The 25,066-nt window shown below is 39.3% G+C and overlaps 1 protein-coding gene across 1 annotated transcript; it reads right to left on the minus strand.

Moving 5' to 3' along the window:
* Positions 1-2,726: 2,726 nt before the first annotated feature.
* Positions 2,727-18,467, minus strand: smox (spermine oxidase). The gene is made up of 7 exons (XM_023427134.2): positions 18,344-18,467; positions 11,839-12,073; positions 10,110-10,336; positions 8,062-8,235; positions 5,465-6,203; positions 4,163-4,323; positions 2,727-3,267 (listed from the first exon to the last, which is right to left on the minus strand). The coding sequence occupies exons 2-7, from the start codon at positions 12,044-12,046 to the stop codon at positions 3,115-3,117; spliced, it is 1,662 nt and encodes a 553-aa protein (XP_023282902.1). The 5' UTR covers positions 12,047-12,073; positions 18,344-18,467; the 3' UTR covers positions 2,727-3,114.
* Between the last annotated feature and the right edge of the window lie 6,599 nt (positions 18,468-25,066).

Below are 25,066 nucleotides of genomic sequence, written 5' to 3' on the forward strand. Positions count from 1 at the left end.
GAGAGCACATAAATCATAAGACTTGGTCAGTAGAAAAATAAAAGGGGAAGTCTTTAAAAAATTCTTTAAGAACTGTTGATAAATATATATTTTCCAACTATTTGTTTTAACATTCATCTATGAAGATCCTCAGTCACCTTGGTCATTGTGGTGCAAATAAAGGCAGTTGTCTTAGCATAGTAAGGTGTATATAATCTGATCTCTTTAGTGCCCCTCTTGTTTTATTGTCCAGCTAAATGTCATTTATTTTATTTGCTTTATCATTTTCAAAACACTGTGGAGTCTCCATGAAAACATTTTTTTTTTTTTTTCTGACAAAGAATATTGACTTTTGACTTGTGAGGACAAAGAAATACTTAACAGTTGTTCTCTTACATTTTCTTTCAGGTCGTGCACACCCACACAAGTGTTTTCACTTATGGTTGATTAGACCTCTGCTCATACTGAAAGTGGGCTGAGCTTTGCATGGACGTTTAATTCTGTAGTGATTTAAACACAGCTTAACGTGACCAACGTGCTTTACAAAAGATGGTAAAATATAAAGTAGAACTAAAAATACCAACACATCAGTGATTACAACAGAAAAACCAAAGACAAATACAGAATTTAAATGTCTTTAAATGTGTCGAAATGTCATAAAAATGCGTCTTTAATTAAATGAAATAAGAGATTGAGGGGGCATGTTTAATTTCTAACGGTAACTGGTTTCACAATTGAGAAGCAGCAAAGCTTTGTCATCCTTTAGTTTTAGTCATGACCATGGGACAAACAAATCCTTGTCAGATCTAAGAGGTCAAGAACATTTAGAGCCTTGGCAACAATTAGCAATGTCTGAAACTGGATTCTAAAATGAATAGAAAGCCAGTCGAGAAGCTGGAGATGATATGCTTGCATATTTTAGTGTAGTGAATATACAGTATGTATGAATGGATATACAGATTAGAATTTAGTGGTAAAAGGTCAAGTTCACTGTGACCTCACAAAATGTGTTTTTGGCCATAACTCAATAATTCATACACAAATTATGACTAAATGACTCAAAACAAAGGCTGTGTTTTATTAAGGAAGCGAATGTCAAAAAAGCTAAAAGACCAAAATTCACCACAGCCACAAAAAGACTTAAAATGAAATTATAAACTCTATATTTATGGAAATATTATGGAAACTATGTAACATTAGTTAGTTGAACTGTAACTTAAGGCTAAAGTTAGAAACTAGCTAACCCTAGCGTTCATCTGCAGATACTTTACACAATCTAAATCAGAAACTCTGAAGGTAAGAAAGTAAAGTGTTTAAGCTAGATAGCTACTGCTACTTTCATTTACCTACTGTCTTATTATTATTATTATTATTATTATTATTATTATTATTATATACAGTATAATGTACTGGGGATGGAGCCACTGATGGAGTGAGGCAGGCAGATGAGGCTGTCAGTTGATGTCAAAGTTTAGAAATGGTATGGTCCACTTTAGGGGTGTCTGAAATTGTATTACAATTATTCTTCCTGACATGCATATGGGAAATACATTGTAATATTTACAATTACAGGTAAGAAGGATATATAAATGTTTCAGCCCCCCCGAACTGTTGTTTTTACCTATATTGGGTGGGGCCCAAGTCTTAATAAGGGGGGGGGTCATACCCTCCCAATCCCCTCCGTAATTCGAATTGTATTGGCTGCAGCAAATGCGTTGTTAGTCTTCCCAGGATTCACATAACTTCAGGAAAAAAAATGCTGTTTTAAAAACCCCTTTTTTAAATTCTTACAATTTCCTTTCCCAGCTGCCTCAGGACCCCTCCACCCCTCACGGACCTCAATGCTGACAGCCAGGCAGTGAAAAACAAAAGAGCTGTGCTGCAGCTCAAACAGAGGAGTGGTGCTGTCTGCTGTGGAAGAGGGGAGTTTTGGACAGGTGTCAGATCATCTCGAATTACTGTAGATACCAATGAGATTGCTGTTACATGTTGGGGGCCAGGATTCATGAATGATGTGATCCACTTTATGGTGCTTTATAAATTTAAAACCATTTGGCGCTACATGAGGCTGAGTTTTATATTCAAATTTGTCTTGTGGACTGTACAGTGAAGCACTGGAGGACAGAGAAACTAAAACATGCTCATTTTGTTTGGTAATTGTAGGAAAATATTGGACATTTGAAGAAAATTGAATTGTTTTTTTCCTTTATTTTGCTGTTAGCTCATGAAAAGAAATGAGAATTCTTGATTTCTTCTTCATCCCACTTAATAGGAGGAAGCTATTGAGAAAATAGAAAGACACGTTGTATAACTGTGAAATAAGTTGCTAATAAGTGGGGAGGAAGTGCAGCATTTTACACTGATATCCCTGTTTTTCTGTTGCTAATTAAAACTTTCCCAGTTCTTTTCAGCGTCTGATCGTGTTTGTCACTGATGAAGAGGATTAACACTGTTGTCCAACAGAAGTGAGGACTGGGTTGAGGTCTGTTCTAACACCATCTGTCACTTTGGCATGGCATTGCAGCTTTGGAGCCTTTTCTTTTCTTTCCATGTGCACTCACTTTCTGTCTTTCTCCCACAGATTTAAAAGGATACCGAAATGGTGATAGCATGGAAACCACTCTCGTCTGTGGTTGTAGCTACTTCCCTGGAAAATATTCATGAGCACAGAAGTGGGTAGGGAGGAGACATCTGATGGCTACTGTGATACTTTAATAATTTACTGGATTAACAACACTGAACTGGTCTTATTTGATGATGATAGAGCTTTTATTTTGTTAAAACTTTCTCAATTTTTTTATCTCCAGTATTTTTGAAATAACATAACATTACGTACAGAAGGCACTTACAAAAACAAGTTAAATTACAGATGCTGTTATTATAAACATTAAATTACTGATTTAAAAAAAACAACATAATAACAGAATGATAAAGACAAGAAATGACAGCACCATTGGCAACCTTTGAACAGTACATCTCAAATAAACTTTAGCATGATTTGAATCTACAGTACAATAAGAACAATACTCATTTGTTATCAATGTAATAATGCCCGAGCTATGCTTTTGATCATTAAGATAAAAAGATTAAAACTCATTTTTTGTTTTTATTTCACTAGTCAGAGGTGGTTTTATTTTACATATTAGGCTTTGTGGTTTGAGCTCTGTGCAAGTCTTGGTACATCTCCATCAGGCGAGTGGCTTCTCTCTGTCCTGACAGCAAAGCACCATGGGTAGTGGAATAGTATTTTCTGTGGGTGGCCTCTCCAGCGAACAGGACCTGCAGAGGCTGAGGACGGAGGAGGGGGGAATGAAATAAAAGTGAAATAAGCAGAGAGAGACGGAGAGAAGCTTTTAGAGGAGAAAATCATTTTCGAAACAAGATCCGTCCATCTGTGTCAGCGTGACATATATTTGGCCTCACGTGCAGCACTATTTTCTTTTTCCATAACTGATTCCCTTGTTAGTCCTGTAAATATACTACAGTAACTTTCCTGAGGGCCAAGGAAATTGTGACAGGGTTTAAGGATGTCAGCGGATGGGTCATGCTGTTCCTTCAGCAGTGTCAAGTGAGCATACGGAACCTCCACCCACAACAACCCTCCCCCCAAGAAGACGCATCGGGTTTCATGGTCTAGACTGCTGGCCAGGGGTCAGCATTCAAAACCCAGCTGTATTCACTCTGCATGTGCTGGGATATGACATGGTAGTGATGACACCGCCGCATTAGCCAGATGCGCTCAGAGTGTGTGCAGGGATTGTAAACAACCAAATGTACAGTCAGTGAAAACACTCTTCTGGAGGTAGTTACAGTCCGAATCTTCTACACCACTTCAATTAACATTATATAATTATTATTATATAATTATTGTAAGAAATACAATAATTATATAATAATTATACAATATTTGGTGAAACATTATTTCCTTAAAAGAAACTAATATGTAAACTGATAGTAATTATAGGGAAAATGGAGACAAAATGCTTGAAAAAAATTAAGCGTTACACAATATTTTATGTTGTTGTATTTCCTGGGACAGGACTCTGATACGTCAAAACAAGAGGAAGGTTTGTCCTTTTGATCTTAATTTGAAATATTACACTAATAGCTCACAGTGTTGTCATATATTAACTGCACAATATGCTATGTGGTGTGGTGGAGGTGGTGGTGCTGGTCATCTCACCGGAGCCTTGGTGCTGTTGGCGTAAGGCAGAGGCATAGCCAGCCTCTCGCAGTCCCCGCCACTGGAGCCCACTCTGGTGAAGGAGTAGGAGCCTCGGATGTAGGAGTTACTGCCCCACGAGGAGCGCAGGACACGCCGGGGCTTTGGAATGTCAGGGTTCCCTGTGGAAGGACAAAGAGAGGAGAGGAGTCAGTAAAGATAGTGGAGGGAGAAACCTGACGGCAATCAAGGACAGTCTGGTGACTCCAGTGCATGACAGAATCAAACCAGTTCAAACTAAGAATGTGTCGGCTGTGAGTTGAGGCCTCCTACTGGAACGCCCCATCTGCCAACACTAATCAACTCATGACCCTCTGTGCGCAGAGAGGCCCCAGCGAGTCTATATGTAATTAAGCGACAGCTGAGGGGATTAAGCCGCAATGACCTGAATGAGAAATGTGGTTGTGTATGTGTGTGTAGTTCCTGTAGTCATTCAGGGTCGTCATCCATAGGAAGTCCACTGACCTCACCATAAAGTGACAGTCACTGCCTCTGCACTCGCACTCTGACCTATTTCTGACGCAATCGTGTTCCCAAGTTACAATCTCAGGCTTCTCTCTGCACATTCCTAATCTATTGACAGAAGACGACTGTGATTACATTTCATGTTGCAATCGCCATGAAACAGCTACATTTGTTCCTCCAGGAAGATTCCGATGTTGCACAATAAGTGACGTGTTTTCAACAGCTAGTAGCAGCAGTGTTGACTTACCCTCACAGAAAATATAACACTGAAAACTTTTGTGTGCATTTGTGTCACAAGGAAAAGGAGGGATCAAATGTCAGTTAAAGAAAGGCCTCTTCACTTTATCTATCGGATGATCTCTGCTTTTGCTCAGTGTTGCTTTTGTGGTGGTAACACCAGACCCGTTAGCTGCTGCTCACTAGACACAGAAAAAAAGACACCTGAGTCATTCAGCTGTTATCCGTCAACCTCTTTTTTTTTTCTCACGAAAAAAGCCTCTTACGTCACAGCTGAAGCTTATGTCATTTCCTTTATATGGAACACAATGACCCAACCCGAGTTATAGTTCGTATGAGTCACTGAGCTGACAGACTCAGTCACAGTCTACCAAGGTTACTGTGTTAGCTTTAGATTACTGATACTTCCTGAAAGCTTAACTGCAACAAGTTAATGAATAAATGAAATAAAGTGTAGATATCAACCTAGGAAACCCCGAAAAGGCTCCTATGTTGTAAACAGGATGTGTGATGGGAAACCAGAATATAAAGCTGTTATTACAAACGTGTGCATTTCCTGACCTGTAAAGCGCCTCAGCAGCTCAGTGCAGGTCTCAGCCACTGTTTCGTCATCGCAGCGCTCCATGTAAAGCGCCTCCTGCCCACAGATCCAGCCGCTCAGCATGTAGCCGTAGCGCTCGGGCGGGTAGAGGACGTCAAAGCTGCAGATCTTCTTGTACCACAGCTCCTCGGGGTAGACCAGCTGTTCGAGCTGAGCCTCATCCTCCCACACAAACTGGATGCTGTTGCACTCGGGGCTCCAGAAGGGCTCTTCAAACTCCAAGAATATCTTATCGGTGGTGCTGATGCCCAGCTTCTCGATGGCGAGCACCTTGTCCTCAGGCAGAGAGGGGGAGAACATGGCTTCGTGGTTCTGCTTCAGCACGCCCAGAGAAGCCGTCACGATCACGTGGTCGGCCGTGATCCACTCCTCGTCTTCGCACTCCACGCAGATGGGGTGACCCAGGATCAGAGGGTCCTGGTGAGGTTGGCAGCTGTGGTTGTTGTCATTGTGGTTGTTTTCCTGGTTGGTGCTCTTGGCGATCACCTCCTGATGCTGTGCTGAGTAGTTCCAGTGGATGCAGCGGATCGGTTTGCTAAGGCAGATGGTGCGGGAGGGGATGTCCTGGGCCAGGAGCTCCACGATCTTCATGAAACCTTCAGGAATGACGTAATGTGCACCAGGGATCTCTGTCCACTCACCAAACTCACTCAGAGACACCTCATCCATACTGGGAGAACTGCTTTCACAGCTCTCCACCTGAAACAGGAGAACAACTCAGATTAGTTACATTTCTTGTTAGTACTTGCAGCCTAATTATCTGCTGCCAAATAAACTGTAACACAAATTATCAGTTTGTTGATACACCTAAAGAAAATCTTTGCAGACACGGCCTTTGCATTTTAAATCAAGCGTTTACACCCTTTTAAATCCACACTAACTCATCTCTATTCTCTACAGCTGCAGCTCTGCACACACCAGCATAATTAAACTGGTTTAAACATGTTGGAATCTCAAATGTTTTATTTAGAGGACACGTACTGTTGGTGTGTAATGAAAAAGCAAAAATACTGCTGCTGCTTCTGCCTCATTAGCTGGTTAGCCAGCATGGTAGCGGATACCTGGTGGCTAACGTGCCCCTGTATCTTCTCTGCAGCATTTAAAAAAAAAAAAAAAAGAAAAAGTAAAAAAAAATGCTTTGTGTGTTTCTGTGTGTGTGGGTGGAAGCATATGGAGCAGTGCTAAAATAACATGAATATATTAAATAGCTACTGGTGCAAAATTCCAGTGAGACAAAGCTTCAATTTAAGTGTTTTTAGAGCCCACAATAATCATGAGGAGCGGCAGTTTTAGCTCTCAGATGTTTTGTATGTTTTTTATCCAGTTAGATTAGACAAAATTACTGATTTGTCTTTACGTCATACATGAGGTGAGTTAGTTTAGTGCTGAAATGATTTTAATGATTAATTCATTTGCTGATTAACAGAAAATTAATTAATCTCAATTTCCATCATAGATTAATCATTATAAGCAATTATTTGACATTTTGGGAAATGAGCTAATTTGTTTTCTGGCTCTGATGTAAGGCAACCATGACAACAGGAAGGTACTGCAGATGTGTTATCACAGGACATAGCCAGGCTAGCTGTTTTGCCCTGTTTCTAGTCCTTGTGCTAAGCTAAGCTTACTGGTTGCTGGACAGTCACGAGGGTGGTATCGATCTTCTCGGCTAACTCTCCAACAGAGAGTAAATGGTTTATCAAGCAAACATGAAAAACATCAGTTGGTTGTAGTTTCTCAAATGTGATGTGATTTTGTCTGTTTCGTGTAATTGAAAATGTATTGTTTTCATTATGGCCTCTGTGTGCTCTGCTGTGCCAGACATTTTTCCTCTCTTTTCTAACATTTCATAGACTAAACAATTAATTGAGAAAAAACGTCAACAGATTAATTGATAATCTAAATAATCATTATTGGTATCCGAACTATAATTCATTGATTGCTTGTCAAAATATTGCCTTTCTATGACAGAATAAAGCCTGTGTGTTGCTTTATCAATGCACACTGAGGCTCTCAGAATAAAAGTCCTGCTGGTAAAAAAAAGGACGCCTGAGTAAACCACGACTCTTAAATGTGTGGTAGGAAATAAACACTTAAAAACAACTGTGCTTGAAATAACTAGAAGCCCTTGCCTGAATATTTGTCAGTGGATATATACATGAATTACAGGTTAGGAAGAAGTAAATAAAAGCTCATAATTACTGTCTAATTAGCAAACCAATCTTTTGTAATTAACTGCTGTCTAATTAACCCTCACTATTAGTGTCAGCAGAACAGATTAGACTATGCTTTCACGTTGTTTTCCACATTTCTGAGTTGATGATTCAGGAATGTGTTTAGGGCCTCAACAAACGTTCACCATTAAACCATGAAACCATTAAACCAATGCTTATAGAACGGATGCACCTCCTGACTGACAAATGTACTTCATATTAATAGGAAAACGAAATGAGGAAATGAAAACAGAAACCCAGAACACGAAACACTGCCACACACTCACAGATAGACATGGATAGTGAGAATACATGCATACATACACACACACACACACACACACCTTGAGGTACTGTTGAAGCATGGACAGTTTGAGCTTCTTGATGCTCTCAGAATCATCAGGATCCAACATGATCCTCTTGCGCACCAGGTCTCGTGTAAAGACGCCGACGCTGTTCTGGCTCTCAGCGCAAACTGGCTTCCCATCTTGGAAGAACTCCTGAGTCAGCTCGTACACCTAAAAAAGTGTGAGAGGTGAGAGGCGGGGTAGAGGAATGAGGAATGATGTGAGGAAAGTAGAAAAAGGGGAAAGAGGACACAAAGAAACTGCTTTAGTTCAGTTCAGGGCAGGCTGAGTCAGCACCTGATTGTGTCAAATGGTGAACTCTACTTTTAGCATGATGGAGAAGCACCTCGGGAACATTAAAAATAAATGCTGCCAGCCACTACATGAGCTGCACCCTGTGAAATAGAAGGAAGGGAGTATTAAAAAATATGAGGAAGAAATGTTGCTACACTCCCAAGATGCTACATGAATGTTGGGTTGCGTTCACGTAAACCTGTCTTTCTTGACATCAAAGATGATAATACACTATTTCCTGGAAAAGCACCAGGTCAAAACAACAAACACCGACAGTATGAATTTGGTAAAGTGGAGCATTAGCTAAAGACAGGGTCTGTTTATGTTGTATAACCACAGATAATAAAAAAAACTTTCAGATACTTCAATACAGCAAATGGAGATTACATCCAGTGTTATGTGACATGATTTTCTCTGTGTCTGTAGCATCAGCATCGAAAATTTTATCTCAAAGGTGAGAAACGTACTAACACATTAATGCTTTAAAAAAAAAAGAAGCACATTTCAATTGTGCCACATGAAAAATAATCATCTTGGTGTTGACACTGGTTGTTTCTTGTTGATATAGTAGTGATATAACTGGCGGATTGTCAGAAAATGATTGTAGATTAATCACTGAGGTTGTTATTTAAAGTAAAAATCTTCATGGTCTCAGATGTGAATATTTTCTATGATGGTAACTAACTTTTGTTTTTGGCAAAACAAACAATATGAGTTTGTCAACTTCAGCTTTGGGGAATTTTGAATCATAGACCAAATGATTAATCAATTAAATAATGAAGAAAAATAATCAGCAAAATGACTGATATGCTATGGCTATCAATGAAGTGGGGATAACGTATAAATATAATTTGTGGTCAGCGTAGGTGTGACAATTTGGACATGGAGGTCACAAAGAATATACACACACAAAAAAAAAAACACACATGTACAAGGGTTTACAAAAGCAAAATGCCTTCTGTGTGTTCTTTATCTTCTCTCTGTAACTGCTTTTCCAGACGTGACCCACTTAAACGCTAACAGCGGCTGCTACAGAGCGGAGAGCGGAGGACTGGGCGAACAAAAATGGCCTGTTCCTTGTTAAAATCATCATGCCTTGGTGCTCATTTCACCGGACCACCTCAAGGCCGAGGATATGTTTAATAGTGCCGTCACAGATATAAGCGCATGTTTGATGTAGAGACTCAACATATTGTTTTCCCATTTAGTTTCCCCCCGAGGAAGCTTTATAGATGGAAAAATCATCTTACTACACACTGTCTGACAGTGTCATATATATTCTATATATGTATCCACTTGTTTTTAACTTTTCATTGAAGCCATATGATGTTGACACTGAGAAAAATAGTCAAACCGAGGACTCCATGTTTTTATGGCTGTACTGATTAATCAAATGCAAATATTCTGGATATCTTGTGCTTCATTTTCTGCGCACTGCTCCAAATCCAGCCAGATACAAATTTAGCATCTGTGAAAAACTGAGATCTCCTCTACAATCTGAAATAAAGTTTTATAGTTTGAACAATGTTTGGCTGCACAGTATGAGTTTGTACCGACTGACCCACAAGAAGCCTTGTTACTGCTGGCTTTATATAATCTGATACAGTATGTGACATCATTATCCTGCATATTCTGATGTCAGGCGGGCTGAACATTTGGTATCTGTGTGTTCTCGTCCATGCATGCACTCATTTGTACGTGCATGCGTGCACCTGTGCATTGCGTGCACCTGTGCGTATGTGTCCCCTCACCTCGTTGTACACGTCACTGAACTCCTCCACCAGGTCCTTGGGGATCCTCTTCCCGACATTGGTCTGGTAGTGAGCGACGCCATTCTTGGTGTACAGGCTGATGCGTCCCACGCTCCTCTCCCCGTCTGTGGTGTGCTCCAGCAGCCCATTGTCCTCCGCCAGATGGTACACTGGGTTCCCGTTGGCACCATGGATCCAGGTGGCTCCAAGCTCCAAAGTTGCTTTTCCTACACGGAGTAAAAGAACAGGGATCAGTGAGAGTTTGAAAAACATTGATCGCTTTGAAATCAACGTCACTTGCGTGGCTTTGAATGAAACCTTGATGAAAATTTGAGCTTTAGATAATTAGGCAGTTCAAGAATAGGGTCAACTCAATTAACGTACATAGTTACTGAGGCCCACTGGAATACCATTAATTATATCATTTTCCTGAGGACAATGACATCACACTATGTTCATTTTCTTTACGTTCATTTTATGTAATAATAACGGGCCAGTGCACAGAAGGAAATGGTTAAATGCCTCTTTGATTACGAAACGTCTAAGCAGATACACAAGCATTACATAACAGACGCGTTGTCCACATGCCTGACACACAAGTTTACGTTTAACATTGCTGTATGAGTGAGTGTGTTTACATGTGACCTCTGTTATATGCCTACAGTATCAGCACCACGAGCAGATGTTGCTCTGTACTTGTTTGGAGTTTGTCATGGCTGAAATTAAAGGTAATTATAGGGCAAGACCTGCACTTGAGTCTACTTTGTTGGCAAAATGTTTGAGCATCACTCAACCAGTTCAGGTAAAAAGCACTTATTATTTCTCTAGGAACTGGACATGCATCTGATAAGTGTAGTAATTCTGGTTATTTAGGGAAATTAAGCTGATTGTGTGAGTGAATGGTTGCTTGATTGGACAGTTTTCAGTACCTGCTAATCAGAGTTAATGTGACTTCAGGGAAAACGCAGACGTACCGTACTTTGATATGAAAGGGGCCAAGTACAGATTATATCAGTGCTATGTCTGCAACACGGCTCTTAAATTTATGACTCCAACTTTAATCAGAAGATTCTTTGTTCATACAGCATATCTGCAGTCAAATAGAGCTCAAAATGCTGTAAAATGTGTCTGGTGCCCACAGCGAAACGCGAAAGCAATCAGTTATTGTGTGAGCGAAACAGCTATTGAACACTTTGCTTATTGGCGTCACAGGGATAAATAACAACCCTTAAGCTATAGGCTAGTTCAATTTTGGCAAATTCTTGCCAAGAGTCAGATGAGAAGATCAATACCACTCTCAGATCAGTCCGTTAAAGCCTACTTCTGCCCAAATGTAACAGTTGGCATACTAGGACCTCTAAAGCTCATTTATATAAAATATAATATCTATATCTATTATTATTATTATTAGACATTTATATATGAGTTAGAAACAGAAGCAAAGCAATATTAACCCATGAAACTGCTGTATGTTTAGAAGGAGGAAGGAGAGTCTGCTGGGAATGAGGTGTAGCACTTTTTGGCTTGAATGCATGTAAGTTTTGCAAAATGAGAAGTACATGTACAGAGAGTTGTAATGAAGCAAATAAATGTTGCATGATATTATTTAGTCTGGGGCTGCTACATACTGTAGTTTCAGTCATTCTGTTAAAGGGGCACAGTTACAGTATCTAGGACTCATTCACAAAGTTTAAGGTAACATGAGTGAAACAAGGAGGCGTCCTCTCACCGTGCTGAACACTGTGAACTCGCCCGCCGATGTGGTCTGATGCCTCTAGAACAGTGACATTCGTGAAGCCGTTTTCCAGTAGGATCTTAGTTGCAGCAAGGCCGGCCAAGCCAGCACCAATCACTACTATTCGAGGCTGCCGATGAGTACGTAACCCGCTACTAAGAGGATCATCAGTGCTGTCTGACGAAATTTCACAACTTTGCATGCCGTCCAAGCTCCTCTTCGATGCAGTCTGAGGACAAATTAAAGACAAAGACCCAAGTTAAAAATGACCTGAATCAACTGCTCATACAGCAGAAGGTAATACTGAGTAACAGAAAGAAAACTCAAAGTATTTTAGAGTTTATATGTCATGTATATGACATGAAACATATCTTGAAAAACAATATACTTCAGAGAAAGTGGCTCATGAGTGCAAACACTGCCGGGTGGATCATATTAGGTTGCATGCCTGTTGTAGCAGTTGCCTTTTATGCTATTCCTCATTGGATATTTTCAGCTACTGATCATTGCCTCTCTCTCGCTTATGCAGTATGGCATATGCTGTCAAGAGTTTATAAATGACTGACCTCGACATAAATGATTTTTTAGTAGCACTGAAAAATTCCACTGAAACAAATCAACAACATTGTGTTTGGAAACTATGGAGCCTTCAAAAGAGAATATGTATTTTACACGTGCGTACAAAATAACTTGTACGAACAAAATCCATATCTGGTGCTCACAAGATTAAAAAAAAATAAATAAATAAAATCAAATTTTAGAACTTTGTGGGATCTTTGAGAAAATAGCTCTTCCCACATTTGAGCCACCTGCCTCTTCCTGCTTACCTACTCACCTGTTGCTAATTCCGTCATCAGCTCCTGGTATAGGCTATATACTGGCCCATTTCCTCCCTTCTCTGCCAGGTTGCCTTTTGTGCTTTCCAGGCTGTAGCTTCCCAGCCTGGCTGGATTTCACCATTTACCTGCTCCTTTTTGCCTGCCCTGCCTGCCTATCCCCAACCACTGCCCAAAGCCCTGCCTCGCCTATTTTAGTCTCTGATTAATGTTATTGAGTCCTCCCTCTCCTGAGGTGTGAAAACATTGTGGTAAGAGGTGTTGCTGTTGATCTTAATTAAAATTAATTTTTCAATGCTGTGAGCAGCACAAATGAAATTCCACTGATCTCCATCGTACTGGGGAGCAGATGCATATCTCAAAAGCTGGACAAATTGTTGTCATGGTAATATATCGTGAAGTGACCATTTAAAACTTTAAAGCTTGACCAGTGTACCTGCAGATTGGGGGCACACATAATTTGGCATGTTTCGAGGTCTGCAGCGTCACTTGGTTTATTAAGTGCTGACTGTACGGACCTCTTTTTTTGCTGACAATGCTGCTTATTGGCATTACTCCTAATATGGCCCACATTGACAGCTGTGTTTATAGCCATGATTAATTTAATTTTTCCGTGACACTTTTATATTGTTCCATCTACCAACTGTTTATTTAGCATATTAGAGGTAGTGAGACTAACCACGTTATCAGCAAACAGACCACACACACACAAAAATCTTTATTGCAGTCCCAGGAACAGTTACATTAAGAGTGAGAAATACACAAGTGACCTTGTTACCCCAGCACACAAGGCTGCGCGCTCTGAATGTATGGACAGCTGTGGGTAAGAAGAACACAGTGGGCGTCTATTCAGAAGATGTTCCTGTTAGACCAACAGAGGAATGTACTAAGAAGCAACACTGCTGCAGAAGACGTATACTGCTAGAGCCGCTATCTGAGGGCATGTCTTCATGTGCATGAGCAACTATATGAACTCATCTGAGGTAAGACTGTGATACCCTGCTGTTACACACATATGTACACATATATAAATACACATTGCCTACTCCCCGCTTTGTTACCACAGCAACGCTGGACACATGGAGCCGTACATACGGTACAGTGTAGAAAATACACACTGAGTTTCTTTCAACTTGAGATCACGCAGCAGAAAGAATTCAGTGGACTTTGATATAAAATTACTGTACGTGTTACTCATGAACCACCCTGTTCATTAGGTCTTCTTCAGTTACATGAGGTCATTCATCTTCCTTTCATATGCCAGAACAAATACAGATTGCTGTTACCCAGGAAAGTCATCAAAATTACTGATTGTTAACCTTGAACTTCAACTTTTGACATCCGAGAAACTGCGTTCTAAGCAAATTGTCAACCCTGATGACTCAGTGAGATGAGTCACCTGATCAAGAGCTGACAAAGAAAGTCAGAGAGGAAACCACCAGCCAGCACTGCAAGACAATTATGTGTGGCTAGAGTAAAGTGAAGTGAGAAAACTGTGATGTCAAACATATAAAGAGGACATGTTGTGCACAGGCTTTTCTGGAAATCTCTGTAACTTCCTGTTTCAAATTCTACCAGAGCCGTGGTCGAACCGCTGAACTCTAACACAGATGTGGGTTAAGGCGGCTAATCTGGACGGGTCGACACGCAACATCTGATCTGACCTCGCGACCCTTGTCTTGAATATGGGTTGAACACTGCACGGATTGGCTGAACAGGCATTTCTGTTGAAATGGTAATATGGCAATATATAACAGGAAACAATATAAATCTGTCTGTTGTCTGAGATATTGTCATACCGGTAATATTGGATTTTACTGCTCATTCATTGCACTTTACTCAACCTAATACTTTATTGCCTTCGTTCCTGTTTTATGTCTTTATAACCACTGAAAAAAAGCATTGTCATTCTCATGTATACTGATTATTGTAAATGGAGTTAATGAAAATAAATTCTACCTTGTACTTTGTACCTTATATGATTCTTGCATCAGTATTATGCAGTTTCTTAATTTGTCAGGTATCCAGATCACTGAATTTGACTAAAACAGACATTCCTGTCTGTTTTTTTTCATCTGATTACTTACTACATAAGCAGCTTATCAACAGATTTCCCAGAAAATATATAATACCACTATATATCACTGTGGTATAAAATTATATGTAACAATAGAGTAATCTAACCATAGCCTACTGCACAATCTTAAGTGACGTGTGTTCGACTCCAGTCTGCAGTTGTAGGTCCCACTGAATTATGTTTTTGTATGTATAATGACGTTTCAGCTCCAGGTCTGTCCCTTTCTGTGAAACTACTGCTTTGCAAAAAAAAAATCTCTGCTGCACACACAACACACAGCAACAACATCACCATGAATAGGCTTATCCTCTGGCTTAAAAAAAAAAAGAGTAAAGGGTGATGTTGGGTGATGTATTGATTTTTGGAATGATACAATATTAATAACAGAATCATCTACAAAACAAACCTCAGACCAAAAGGCCTGTCTGTGATTGTTGGTTGTCATTTGCTTATTGAACCTGTGGTCTTGACCCGAGGCTAACGTGTCTGTTTCCTGCGCTGCTACACGTACAGTAGGTTTTCATCGAGTGTTTTCAGTATTTTCAGTACTATCACTGCTGCTCTTTTATATTCTGCATTTGTTAGAGATGAGGGTCACAGGAGGACACTGCTTTGTGGCAAACAACAAATGTAAACAACATATCTGACAAAAGGTGGATGCACCAGTAGGCGGTATTGTGCTGTTTGCTGTAAAATATTCTACTAGTTGTGTATTGTTCCTGCATTTGTTGTCTTATCCCTAAATGCAGCTGCATGTTTTTCCAGTCAACTGTTGACCTGTGAGCACATGATTTGATGTATATTGTGTGTGTCTGTGTGTGTACATACTGTAGATGTATGTACAATAAAACATATATTCTAATATTTACATATTTGTATTGGCAGCAGGTTGTACATCTATTAGCAACAGATAATCAGTGGCACATAAGCTTCCCGGACAGTAAAATCCAGGCATTCTACATGTCCACGTATCTGTATCTGGGGAGTTTCTTGCTCATAATCTGACTCTTTTCATTCAATGCAAACACGTCGCATCTCTGTGACGAAGCACATGTATTTTGGGCATATACCTGGATAAATGGTTCAGCTTCCTCGAGCAGAGTTGAGGGATGCTGACAAGGCCAAATATCATGATATTGTTGGACTAATGTTTTCATGATGATGTCTGGGTGTTGTGTAGACCAGCACGTCTCAGCTTCATCAGGGTCATCATAAAACTGTTTGTAATGTGGTCTCTCTTTATACTGCAAGTGTTGTTGGGTGTTTTGACCTCAATGTGCCACAAATCCCAGACTCTACTTCTAGCAACAGGATGACCATGCAGGCTCAAGCCCTTACTGTTCATTAGAAAAGTCTGATTAGGTCAGTAGATTGAGTCACCTTACTGAAATGCATGATATAAATGGAACATCTTTGCACCTCTTCTCGGAGGGGAAACTCAAAAAGTGTTTGCCACAAGTACAAAATTTCCCCTGATTTTACAGATACTTAAGTAACATTGATTTTAAATTTAGTGACAGATCTGATTCATAGACAGCGTTTGATAACTTCATACACTGGCCTCTCTGACAGATTGTATATCCCTCCATGGTTACTTGTAATTCCGCGGCTGGTTTACACACTCGCCACATGCCACCACTCCATGTTCTCCACCGCCACCGCAGATTAATGTGTGGGCCGAGCTTGGGTGGATCGGCAGCTCGGGGTGGGGTGGAGTGAGTAAGAGGAGGAGGTGGTGGGAGGGATGGGGCGGGTGGGGGTGGGTTAGCTATCACTGACCTAGAAATGGCAATCTACAATACAGGGCTGGTGGCCTTTTCAAGAGCAGGGCCAGCGCTGAGCAGGAATATCTTTAATGACGGTGTGTGTTTCTCTCATCTTTACTGCTATGCTCTCTCCTTTAATTGTGGACACAACTCTTTCCAGCTGTTTCCACTCTCACATCTGCATTTCCGTTATCAGTCGCATGTAGCCTAAGCATGATAACAAACATTTCTGCATCCCTACATTAACAACAAACAAATTGCAGTATAGTCTGGAGTTTTTTTTAGCCAAAGGCCACACATTCCACACTTGTCTCCCAGCTCTGATTCTTCCCATGCTGGGATGATGGAGTGGAGGCAACACACACACACACACACACACACACACACACACACACACACACACACACACAATCCACCGCTCTGCTACTGTGCACCACACTGGATGTTCACCTGATGCAGATAAAGAGAAGAACTGTGCCCTGAGAGACTATTGTAGTGTTGCCAAATATACACACAGGTTACAGAAGCGCAGTCTCAGAGAAAAGGCTCAGTAAGTCAGAAGTACACCATGATGACACACAAATCATCACCGCTGAAAGTAAGAGATAATACAAAGAAACAAAGAAAATGAATGAAGGCTAAAAAGTTAACGTTCATTTTAGTATATTTCTGTGTAAAGAAACAAACTAACCCATGACAGTGAATCATATAATATATAAAAATGCAGGCGCTATTAACCAATACATAAAGGGTTTATAAGTTGAAACTAATGGACAGTTTGAACACTTACTTGAACCAAAGTTTGACCGCTTACTTGAACCAAAAAACATTTATTAACAACTTGTTATCATTTATGCCTGCATATCTGATGTATTAAAAACTTTTTTAATGATTTAATTAAAGCCTATAAGTGCAGACTAGATCATAGACAGTTTTTTTAGAAAGTCAGAAAACAGTGAACTAAACACCAGCAAAAATAATTTTTCTTGACCTAACCTGACCTTTCTTGAGCTTTTATTGCTTTTATTTAACACTAAAGCATTAGCAAATGATTGTATGTACCACTAATTAAGCCATTAGTTACAGCATATACCCTCAGTAAAGAATGTCTTAGAAAGTGGTCCCAAAATATCATTAACAAAATGAGGATTAACAACTTTTAACAATGATCTTTACAGTTAAGAAAAATGAGACTGGAGACAGAGCAGATAAAAAGTGAAACAATGTGAGCTGGACTTTTGGATCTACTATGTGTCAGTCTATATGCTGGAAACTAAAAGCCTTTACTGCCACGTATAAGCTGTGATGCCAAAGCGGCAGCAGTTTGAAACAAAGCAAACTTCACTGAGTTACTGTGACTGATTGTCTGTCAAACACATCATGAGGCCAGGATACAACAAAACCTAAAAACACTATAAAGCGTATATATAAAGAGAAATAAATAAATAAATGAATAAAAATAAAAATAAAAATAAATGTACTTTGTTCCAGCCAGATCAATCTGTCCCGTTAAAAAAGCCCACATACACAGACCCACAATACATCACTGTATTTGATCTGATCCGCTGTCGGTTTGGTTACACTGGTTGTTTTTGTGCAGCGTTTTTCGTCTTTATCAACACAAACAACTGGGTGACATTCACTATCATGTGGCTGCTGATAACTACAGTAAAATAAGCTGCTCTCACAGTATTTTCAGCGATTTTCTGACAGAGCCGGCTCTTTTGGTTAAACATTTAAATCGCTGCACCGGCCGTCGCCGTCCCACTCTTGTAAACAATGCGGGTGTTAAATGTGTTGTCAGTAGAGCAGCTGGTTACCTGACTCTCTTGGTCTTCAGCTTTAAAACCTCTGAGTGCTCCGCTCTCCTTTGTGCCGTTTTTCCCTCAGACCCGGCTCCGCTTTGTATTTATGCCTGGAAACCAGAAGCAGCCAGTTTTCCTGTGGCCGCTGCCTCCTCATTAATTATATATGAGCAGCGATGACGACAAAGACCAGCCCTCCACTGAGTGAGTAAGACCGCTGCTGCGTACCACACACACACACACACACACACACACACACACACACACTCACACACTCACACACTCACACACTCATACACACACACCCTTTACGTACAAGAATTTATGTAATAACAACAATAATAATAATAATGTATTTGTCAGTGCTGGCCTATATATAGATATAACACTGACAAATGAAATGTTTTGGAATGATAAGGCAGCCATTAAATTATCAAAAAATCTAATCTAATTTCTACTTTTACACAATGTTCATACAGTATACTGTTAATGTCTTAAATATTTATTTAAAAAATCTCTTTTTTTAATATTTCAAAACATAGTCCAAGTCAACCTGTGGTACAGGAGATTTCAGGTTTGGCTGGACAGCGCTTTTAAGCATAAAAACTGCTCATAGCAATGAGTCAATGAATCAAAATGTGAAAATGGTAATGATTTGTAAATGTATTTTTTAAAAGAACTTCAGTACATATATAAATATGTTTTATAGTAATTAGCCTACAGAAAATGGTAAGCAGCTGCTGAAGGGAGACAGGAGATATGAGGTGAAAGTAAAATATTAAGGGAAAAGGGAAAAGCAATCAACCCATGGATGAAATGTTACCAGACATGTAAGAATATAAGAGCAAATGAAGAAAGAGTTCTGTCTAAAGATATATCAAGGTTAGACACGTCGACTATTTAAACTAGTTTTGAAGTCATTTTTAAAAATCAAACAATAGTATTCAAGCTTTTACTTCAGTAAAATCACAGTTTTCTGCCCATTTCTATTTAACGACTGATTCGTTATTTTCAGTAGCAGTGTACTTGACAACTGAATATGAAGCAGATAAATGAATGTATGGACACGGTTTGGATGAAATGGAGAGATCTGAATAAATACTCAGCCTTGTTTGCTCAAATGCATGATAAATATTAATGCTAAAACAGTTGTTCCACTTTTACCAATGAAACTGTCCCACTCAACCTGAAAATGACACTTCCATGAAAGAGGGAGATGGAGTTTATGTAGATATGGCTTATTTTTATGTTTAGTTAATAACTTCTAAATTTTATATGTCACATGTGAAAACCTCAAATTAACATGTTGTTTATAATTGAATTGTTGTGATTACCTTTGATGAAAGTAGGCTATTAAGATCTTTTAGCAATATGACAATTCAAAACTTACTTAAAACTTTAAAGGGACAAGTTATATTGTATTATTGCATTATTATTACTCATGTATTGATGTGTAAGCAGAATTGCAGCTGGTTAAGGCTGATCTCATTTTAAGCTGATTAGATGCTCTGGATGTCAAATGATCAAAGCAACTAACTGTAACCATAAGATAAATGCAGTGGATTAATAAGTGCAATATTCCCCCTGTTGTGGAGTCACAGTATAAAGTAGCATAAAATAGAAATACTCAAGTAATTACAAATACTTAAAAATAGCAACAAACTTCATGAGTAAATAGCCTATAATTAGTTAGCTTCCATCACTGGTGATTACACACTATCCTGTCAGGGGTGGACCAGTTCAATCCTTGTGATTTTCATTATCTTTGATGGTGTAATCCAAAACATTACGATAAAGACAGAAAAAATAACAAAACAGGAAACCACCACAAGCTGCAACAGAAGGTAAAACAGCATATCAATAAAAATAATATATTTAAGAGACAAAGTCGCAAGTCTACAAGAATGACTTTAAATAAAGAAGCTGACTGTTTGACAATCAAAACACACTAACAAACTTTTAAAGGACAAATAGAGGGACATCTTTTCTTTTCCTTTTCCAACATATACAAAAGATAAAAAAATTCAATTTAATTTTTTCTCAAGTCCGTGCTGTCCAGTGTTTTTTAAAAGGCAAATGCACAACATGCACATCCTAAAATGCATCCTTAATTAAATTTCCAAAAATAGAAAAAATATACCCAACCACAACCTCGCATCCAACCTGCAACTGAACAAAACCAAAAATCCTAATTAAATAAATAATATATCAGTCAACAAACGTAATAATGAGAATTGTTTAGATGGTGGTTGAAAAAAAAGGTGTTTATGGTGTCTGACAAGACACAATGTTTTAAATTGATGATGCTGCCTGTGGGGGATTTTTTTTTCATGTTGTTGAGCAGGAAATCACTTGGGAAGCAGGCGCTGTTTGTTTTGGTGGGTTGATCCTTTAACTTCTCCAAAAGGCCACCACCAGCTGTTTTGTCTACAGGTCCAAACCCATAAATCAACAGGAAGTCACGTGGATGTTTCAGCGTTGCGTTGCACCTCTCGGATGTCATCAGCGTTTGTCTTTGTTCAGGCCAATAATCACTGAAGTTCATCTTGCAGGTTGCCTCCCTTCCTGTTCTGCACTTTGTCTGTGCTTTCAGAAGGAAGTTTGTCAGACAATCATTTGAATAATCAGCAGAAAATGACACAATCTGCTAAAGAAGCTAAAGCTCACAATAAGAGGAGTTAGAATACAGAAATAAATAACTATGTTATACATACTTTATGACTAATTTCCCATATGTTTGTTTGAAGAAATCCTATTGTTTCTGATGTCACAGAAAATTTACGTATAAGCACCGGCCACTATAAGACACAGATGGTGTGTCCCTACGGGACTGATTCTGGTTAGTATACATCTTTAAATTATTCTGTGTCAAACAAACATTAATTGCATGAAAATAAAAGTGATTTAGTAGAATTATATTCCTCGCTGTTTGGAGAACTCTCTGAAACATCAGTTAGATGATCATACCAGTCAAAAGAAAGAAATGTAATAACTGTATTCTTTCTTAAGTATGCATGAAACTCAGCCATCAGTCCAAGTTAGTGCGCAATGTGCCTGATAATCTAATCTTTATTCCAAACAACAGTTCACTGAAGGTTTCAAGGGAAGCAGATGACTCCACACTGGAGAGATTTTAGGGAACCAAGTAATTTCATCTAAAGCATGACGATTAAGTAACCCTACAATAAAATAAATAAAACTGATGAAAACTGGTGATAAAAGTAAGCTGAAGAGAAACAGAACAGAATGAAAGGGTACAGTTTACAGGAAGGTATGAATAGATAGTTCTAAATTCGATGAAATAAAAAAACTGTGTAAATAATATATACATTAGTATTTTCTTCACTCACCATGTGAAAATAGAATATTTGTATTAATAGGATTATTGTTTTGACATGGGGTAGAGCCATACTGTGCTCACTGAAGCTAAAATTGTAAGGGCACAGCAGGACATCCTACAGATCCCAACAAGATACATCATCAGAGGTTAAACAATCAGCCAGTCTTTTATTGACAGGATTACATAATCACTAGAAAGCTATGTCCTCTCTATGTATTGGCCCCCTTGGATCATGTGATTCTTTTGCTATCTTAATTACGTTACAAGGTGTCCTGGCCGAGGTGACGTGATTAGCACGTGAATATGCATGTGTTTGCTGCATAATTAAAGTTCAGAGGAATGCTGGCGTGGGATTGGTGAAGCAGTTGGATCATGAGAAAGGCCTCTCTGTCTGTTGGTCTACCAAGGCACAGAGACCTCACATTGTGAGTCTGGCCAGCGTTGGGTTACTGTATTGTCCATCGTTTTCCCACCTCCCTTTCGCTCTCCTGCACAGCCATGCACCAGAGAGGGGGAAGAAAGTGGCTTTTCATTGATGGGTCAGTTGGAGCATGCACAGGAACTCAGTGAGGAGGGGAGTCAGTCAGCTGCTACAACTGCCTTTCATGATCCTGAACCATTCCCCAGCAACAACCAACCTGCATGAATGCTACAGTGACTCATTACCTCCAACACCTCCATGAAGCAGCGAGGAGGGTGCAAAGAACCAATCAGAGTGGAGTCATTAATGACAGTTTTATTGGTATGGTGTAACCTGCTTTGGTCAGACTTCAAGGTCCTGTATGAATGGGAAAGTACATCCACTTCTGAGCTTCAGGGAGTCAGCTGCAGGGCATTTTGGACAATAAGCATTTGCACTAATGTGAGAGGAATTCATATTGTCTTGAGCAAATAAAACCTTTGCAAGTTGAATTTCATGTTGTCAAATCATAAGCATATCTCCATTAAGTACATCAAAGTATTTTAGAAATATTGAGGTCAAAAGTCCAAGTCCAATTCCTTCACTAAGGGCACTTCCTTAGTTACTGTTGCTTTTATGCTAGCTAAGTAGGCTAAGGTTAGCTAAGCTAACAAAGGTTAATATTAGCTCCCAAATTTGGCTTAATTTGTTTTAAATGATAATATTGTAAAAGGGGTCTATGATGACTTGATGGCTGTATGCATGATGTTGCACTCAAAGAGAATAAACATTGCTGTTTTATCACCAGTGTAAAATGTAGAATCTAACTCCTCTTCCTGGTTGCTAAATCCCCCAAATTCTCCAGTGGTGTGGCCCTAGCAAACAGATATTTAAAAGAACAACTATTCCAAATGTCTCCAGTCTATTGGACTTGCATGTGTTTGGAATTTGAAGAGGGACTATACAAACTTGTGTTTTCTTTTTCAGTGTTAAGCCATTACAATGTTACATTCATATCACATCACACTCATGAAAGGCACTCTGTGAAGAAGGTGGATCTTTTACTTGAAGGTAACTGTATCCAAGTGAGTCATTTGTAAAGTAATTTAATCACCAATGTGGAGGTGAGGGATCTGTGAGAATTTAAATGTGTAAGTGTTAATCAGGTACGTTATAATATTCAAGACATTTCACCATTATTTCCAAAGAGTGTTTCCCCCTCTTATCCCTCCATCCCTGTGCCCCTTACTCTATTTCACTCCCTTTTGTGTACACTGTCACACCACTGGTTGCGCAACAGGTCTTGGCCAGAGGTCTGAGTTTTCTGTTGTTATAGTGTAACAAGGAACCCTGTCACAAAGTGTTTTGGCCAAATCCTCCGTCCTCCCTGAAACTGATGCCCCCTCCCTCGCTCCATCCACTCCAAGTCTCTCTTAAACGCACATGTTAAGCTGCCCTTCTCACAGACTGGCCCAAAGGACAAAAGCAGCTTATCTTGGTAGGGCTGACTAGTGGTAATAATGTGCATAGACACAAGTGTAAAACATAAACTAAGCCCTTGCCTCCCTCTTTTGTTTTCTGTTATTCCTCAATAACCTCAAAAGACAAAAAACGACAAAATATACTATTACCTCAACCAAGGAGGTTGTGTTTTCACCCATGTCTGTTTATTTGTCAGCAGGACTATGCAGAAAGCACTGAACCAATTTGGATCAAACTTGGTGGAAGGATGGTGCAATGGCCAGGTAAGAGCCATTTGGGGCAGATACGATTTCTCTGATGTCAAGTGTATGATGTTTTACATTGGCCTTGGCAGAGGTCTGCACTCTCTGAGTGTCCTTCTAGCTGGAATATGAGAAACATATGACAAGGACACAATTGAAAGAATTGTGTGCTACTGTGCAAAAACAAAAGACAAGTATGTACTGCTATGGTAATTCAAACACTGACTAGACCAAGATTATCCGTATGAGTAGATATTTTGGCTACGCTACCTTGATGTTCTGTCTAAATTTAACTCTACAGACTACTGTGTTCCCATCTAAAATCAATTTAATGTAAAACTAATTATGGGCAAAAACAATAAGAAGCATGAGTTCTTATAGATTAAATGACAATTTCATCAAGTTCTGAAATGTTACCTGCTACTGTGCATCGTGTTTTAGAGCTATTGACTTGTTTTAGAGACAATAGCTTTTTTTTTCAGCTGCATCATAACTGTACCTTCTTAAAGAATTCAACATGGCTTACAAGCTGGAGGATTATAAGAGTTTGTGCTGAAACCACATTAATCTCCTCTGTGATTTCAGTGTAAGAATAAAACAAAAAGATTTCGGGTGAAAATGTTTTCTCCTAGCAGAGCAATCAGTGTTTTACACTTCAGGACAACTCCTACATCTCGGTTTACTTTTGTCTCAAGAAACTGTGACAGCCCAAAATCTTAATTAAAGATTGGCTATATATTCAATAATATAATTCAAGTCCTGTGAATTTAGGAGAACATAAAACAAACTCAGCATATATGTCATGTTTTGTTTCTGAAAAGAATTTAATAATCAGTTCAGGAAATCAGTTTGGAATTGTAGTAATCATCAATTTAAACATTGGGCTCCTTTTTGTTTTTACAAAGAGATAAATGTCTAAATTATCCGTATGAAAGCTGCTGTGTAATATCGATGCCCCCCCCCACCCCCACCCCACCCCTCTTCATGTAACATGTCCCTTCACCCCTAAACCCCCACAATGCCTCACTGCTTCTCTTTCTCTAATATGACTGAGGACACCCAGTGAAATCAGGCCACATTTTTGAACTTCTCTTTGCCATTTCCAAGGAAACTGGATTTGTTCCCAAATAATTTGAAAAGCTACAATTATGCCATAAATCTCTACTTAACAACTAGGCCTGTGCTTTCTGTGGTTATAGACTATGCAGTCGCTAATTGAGTGTGAGCAATGTGTAACGACAAGTGGATGGCTTGTTGTGTGATATCTATACAGT

This window comes from Seriola lalandi, unplaced genomic scaffold (genome assembly GCF_002814215.2).
Source record: "Seriola lalandi dorsalis isolate HSWRI2012SDOR001 ecotype SW California unplaced genomic scaffold, Sedor1 jcf7180002054851, whole genome shotgun sequence".
Taxonomy (NCBI): Eukaryota; Metazoa; Chordata; class Actinopteri; order Carangiformes; family Carangidae; genus Seriola; species Seriola lalandi.

Bases quoted from the DNA above. Each gene is read 5' to 3' on its own strand.
- smox (XM_023427134.2), bottom strand. From the start codon at position 12,046: ATGCAAAGTTGTGAAATTTCGTCAGACAGCACTGATGATCCTCTTAGT. The intron at 8,236-10,109 runs GTGAGGGGACAC...ACACTTTTTTAG, and splicing joins TCAGTGACGTGTACAACGAG to GTGTACGAGCTGACTCAGGA. The intron at 4,324-5,464 runs GTCAGGAAATGC...GTCCTTCCACAG, and splicing joins GCTGCTGAGGCGCTTTACAG to GGAACCCTGACATTCCAAAG.